Here is a 5,002-nt window from a genome sequence, read left to right on the forward strand (position 1 = left end):
TTTTCCTGTGATGTAGGGGAGATCCTTGCATCTGCTGTTTTGTGCTCCCAGTTCTGATTCTGTGTGATCATGGTACATGCATGTCAACACGTTGCTCCCACTGGGTGCACGTAACTCTCACCTAAGTCTAGTGCATTAGAAGACAAACTAGACTCTAATATCGTGCTGAAACGAGAGTCTCCTGGGCGGTGGACGAGCGAGCTCTGCATAGTTAAGCCTTCCTCTGGGTGTGCATTTATCTGCACACTTTAGGTTCAAACACAGGTCTTGTTTTTCATTGTAACCTCATCTGATTGTGATCAGAAGTCTGGAAACATAGAGTGAATTTGCAGTGAACTGTGGGTGTTGAATGTGCCATTTACAACAGGTTGACTTTTCCCTCATATATACAGCAGTTAGATTTAATGATATGTGTGAATCCAGGCATTGATGAACAGTATTCTGCAGCCTGTGCATTTGTATACATTTGCACACTCACGCCTCTTGCAAAGCTCAGTAACACACAACATGACATAAGAGCAAAGCCTGAGCCTCCCAGTCTGACTGGTCACACGGACTAAACAATGGGAGGTAAAACAAGCCTGGAGTTTCCCCGGGGCCTGCAGAACATCACGTTCAACCTGCTGTTTGCTTTTAAAGGGAGAGGTCACAGTCTCACGAAGTCTCGCGGCCTCACTGGGAACTTGGCGTCCTTCCATCTGCGAAGCGACTGAATGAGTGACTTGATGCAGGATTATTAGCGGCACTGTGTCAGAATCGTAAAATGCTCGGTTCGGCCGTGGTTTGCATATTGATGGCATGTGCATGCAGCTTCTGAAATAAGCCGGTGCTGTTTGTTCCTCTTTTCGAAGCGAGTTCTAATATGAAATTGTGAAAGTAAGATAAAGAAAGATTGTGTTTAATGACATTCATCTGAAATGCAAAATTAGAGTTGTTATATCAAAGTCACATGTATCTTTAACTACAAGCATAGATCATGTGGTCAAGGCCTGCGGGAGCTGGGGAAACTCCACTTTGTTCCTGTCTTCACTATAGTATTTTCAAAACATTGCGAGAACACGGCGCAGTCGTACTCAAAATGCTGATGCAGGAGGCGACTACTGGCCGCGCCGCAGGTCCAACCACCCGCATGAACGCTGCAGCAGCAGCAGCAGCAGCGAGCTGGAGGCTCAGATGATTCATCTGATGATGCTGCAGGTTCAGGACTTTCCATGCATCCCTCCCTCACTCTCGTCAAAACAGAAACTCCTTGTTGAAGCAGTAATGCATCCAGCTCATAGACGGGAAAATGAAAACGGAGGAAGGAAAATGAAGCCTTTATAAGGGAGTTATCATGTTGCTCTGACTTCCTGGACTTTAGCGCTTCCTTCTTGCAGCATTAACATATGAGATTTCTTGAAGCACTTGATTATGGAGCCTGTTATCTTTAACCCTTCAAACAAAAAGCAACAAAAAAATAGAACAAATATTCAGAACTTGTTGCAGTCATTTGTTATTTTCAGAGTATTAACATAGTCTGGCATCAAAAGAGCAAATGTACTTTTACCGTTGGTGATTAAACGTGTTTACATTAAGGCTGCAGAAACTCTTTCGTGTGTATATCATGTGCAGCAGACTGAGTGTGCAGCCTGGTGTATTTGTGTCTCTATAGAAATCCCCTCTTGGAGCCAGCTATCTGTAGCCGTGTTATTCGGTGGCAGTTTGGTGGAAATCCCCCACCTAGTCTTTAGCTCCGCCCCTCCGCAGCCACACACACGGCTTTTACAGACCGCTGCACAGCTCCGCCGGGACACAACCGAACGCACCTCGTCGCGCGCACCTCACCGCCATGGATCTCCACCGGAGCCGCGTAATAAACCAAATGGACTACAGTCGGGAGGACAAGGAAGGGAAGCCGTCCCCGTCGACGGAGGAGCGGCTCGACAGCGGCCTGGACTCGCTGAAGGAGGAGGAGTACCAGGCAGTGGCCGCCGAGGTCTGTCGGCTGCGGGTGGACTGTGAGCCGACGCAGCACACGCCGTGTCCCGCCGCGGACGCACAGCTGCACAGATGGAAAACAGAGACCACGGAGGACGGAGACACGTAAGTGGCGGCTCAACGTCTGTGCGCTACGTGTAGGAGTGTGTTTACTTTGAGCTACGGGGCTACAGCTAGCGTCGCCGAGAAGGCCCAACTGTGGCTCTTAGTAATTTGATCCCTTTCCTGTGGGGAATGTCTTCCTCCAGCTCGTCCCTACTTTGCGCAGGCCCAGGCCTAGCTTATTTTGGCTGGTGCTGGCGTTAGCCTGCTCAAAGGCTAACAATGCACGGAGCTGGTGTCCGGTTCGATCACGGGTTCAGCGGTGGTCAGACGCGGCGGTGCTGGACGTAAACAAAAGGCTATTATCAGCAGGGAATCTACTATGGCCGCGGGTCAGGCTGGGAAAGTCCCGGGCGTGCCGCCAAGGAATCCGACCGAGGCGCGCTCCCGCGAAGCGAGAAATTGGAGAAAGATCCAAAAAGTACCACAAAAATACACAACGACGTCAAAAGAGGAGGCGATCGAAACCCTACACTGCAACGCGCACACGCACACGCCTGCGGGCCGCTGGTGTCATGAAACCCGGGGAGCAACATCAAAAGAGTCCCACGTAATGTTGTTGTAACATAATTCCTCCGCCGAGACATGTAGTTCCGACCCAGCTCTGCTCTGTTCATGCTGTCACCGCTGGGTCAAAGGTGATCGCTTTTAGACGCTGAGGCGTCTAGTACAGAGCAATGAAGCCTTAATGCACCCTGTAAACTTATATATACAAATGCACACGTTATGCAGTGCACGTGATTAATTGATCACAGTCAGGTTCATGTGTTAGTTCAGCATAAAACAAGCATTTGTTGATTGTTCAACAGTGAGATGCAGATGAAGTGCAGAGTCAGCCTTTTGCCTTGCGTTTGTTTGTTGTTTGTCTGCTGTAACCGGTGTCTGCGTTCACTTGTGTCTCTGTAGGCTGCTCCACCTCGCCATCATCCACGAAGCCAAAGACCACATGAAAACAATGATCGACCAGTCCAAAAACGCCGAGTTCCTCAACCGACAAAATGACCTGAGACAGGTGAGAACCTTTATCCTCATTATTACATGTTCCACATCATCTGGTTTTCTGTCCTGTAGCAACAATATGAGTGAAAATGAAGAGTTATAAACGGGTGAGGCTTAATGACTTTGTTATTCTCCCTGTCCAGACTCCTCTCCACCTGGCCGTGATAACGAATCAGGCAGAAGTGTGTCAGCACCTCCTGCAGTTTGGCTGTGACCCCACACTGGTGGACAACAGGGGGGACACGCCGCTTCACATTGCGTGTCGCCACGGCAACCTGCTGTGCTTCAGCGTCATCACACAGAACTGCCAGAAAGAGCATCTACACACAATGATGGCAGCCTGCAACTATCACGGTATGTTTCTGCTTTGTTCCAAGTTCAGACATACTAGACTTCTACCTTAAGCTTAAGATCCACACGGTACTTGTTGAGTTTAGCTGCCATAGACCTCTAAATTAGAGTGCTTCACTGTTTATTAGAATATTCTATTTCATGGTGGTGGTTATTTCCCTCTGTGGTGGCCCACCCCTGGTGCATGGAAATAGATGAGACACTGAGTCTGCTGCTGCCCTAAACTACTATTTAAAGAAGTACTCATTTGTAGAAAGTAATTTCTGCTGCCCAATATCACTGAACACTATGTTTAGAAGGAAGGAAAGCAGGGGGAATGCCATAGCTTTTGCATAGCATTACGTTACAACTAGGATCCATGTACAAAATCCCAAATTCAGTAGGGTATATTTACATAAAAGCCTGTTTTGACATACTAGTATTCACTTCGATACTCCGTCAGATCTGTTTAAGAATATTTACTGCTCTGCTATATCAGCTGTTAAACTCTCATTTTCCCTACAGGTCTTAACTGCCTGCATCTGGCTTCAGTTCATGGTTTTCTCTCACTGGTGGAGAGCATGGTGGAACTAGGAGCTGACATTAATGCAAAGGTAAAAAGGAAAACCTTACAATGTGAATACAAATCTATAGAATTAGGTTTTCTGGTCGCGAAAACAAGAGCCTACATCCATTCTTCTCTATTTGTCCTGTAGGAGCAGCATAACGGTCGCAGTGCACTGCATCTGGCTGTAGACCAGCAGAACCTCAGACTGGTCAAGTTGCTGCTTGAAAAAGGAGCGGACCCAAACCTGCTGTCCTCAGGGGGACACACCCCCTACCACCTCACCTATGGTTACGGCAGTGTTGACATAAGGCAGGAGCTGTACTCGCGAACCAACCCTAACCTAAGGGAGCTGCCTGAGAGTGAGTCCGATGACAGCGAGGAAGAGGAGGACATGTCTGATGAGGAGGTGTGTGATGAATGGAGAAATTCTCCTACATAGCATGTTTGTTATTAATGAAACCTAAAAGTCCCTAAGTTTGTGTGTAACAATTCTCCTGTTCTGTGTGTGTCTGCAGGTGGTTTATGATGATATTCAGTGGAATGGACATTAGCAGGAACAGAGAGAGGAAGTTACAGGGGCCGGAGGCTGTGATGGTGACGCCAGGAGACAGGAGAAATGGCCTGGCTCTTCCACTGCTTCCTGCCATGACGTCACCGGAGCCCAAGAATGTCACATGATGCAGACATGAACGCTGACAGTTGGACAGGCAGCCGGCCAGATCAATCAACGACAGTTCTATGCTGCAGGAGAGCCAATGCGCAACTTAATATTATGACACATTGTGGTGGCATTGCTGTGTAAGAGCATTGCTTGTATTCTGGACACTGCAAATCATTGTCACGAAAACATCCATCCACACAAACCAACCTGCAACAGCTCTGTTGTATGATATTGTAAATGCTGTGTATACAAAGATGTATTTTTTATGGAAGCTGTGATGTGTACAGTTGAGCAAGTTGTATATGTTTAAACAGCAAACAGTCCGGGACACTCCAGTTAAATTAAAAGTTAAATTAACAGGTCGA

General features: G+C 47.6%; 1 protein-coding gene across 1 annotated transcript; it reads left to right on the top strand.

The window, feature by feature from the left end:
* Positions 1-1,745: 1,745 nt before the first annotated feature.
* Positions 1,746-5,002, top strand: nfkbiab (nuclear factor of kappa light polypeptide gene enhancer in B-cells inhibitor, alpha b). The gene is made up of 6 exons (XM_029139209.3): positions 1,746-2,082; positions 2,986-3,091; positions 3,222-3,432; positions 3,934-4,022; positions 4,125-4,382; positions 4,492-5,002. Exons 1-6 carry the CDS (start codon positions 1,829-1,831, stop codon positions 4,525-4,527), a joined length of 954 nt encoding a protein of 317 aa, XP_028995042.1. The 5' UTR covers positions 1,746-1,828; the 3' UTR covers positions 4,528-5,002.

The sequence above is a fragment of the Betta splendens genome, chromosome 22 (genome assembly GCF_900634795.4).
Source record: "Betta splendens chromosome 22, fBetSpl5.4, whole genome shotgun sequence".
Taxonomy (NCBI): Eukaryota; Metazoa; Chordata; class Actinopteri; order Anabantiformes; family Osphronemidae; genus Betta; species Betta splendens.

Coding starts and splice junctions, on each gene's coding strand:
- nfkbiab (XM_029139209.3), top strand. CDS start 1,829: ATGGATCTCCACCGGAGCCGCGTAATAAACCAAATGGACTACAGTCGG. Junction 3,433..3,933: donor GGCAGCCTGCAACTATCACG/GTATGTTTCTGC, acceptor TTTTCCCTACAG/GTCTTAACTGCCTGCATCTG. Junction 4,023..4,124: donor GAGCTGACATTAATGCAAAG/GTAAAAAGGAAA, acceptor TTTGTCCTGTAG/GAGCAGCATAACGGTCGCAG.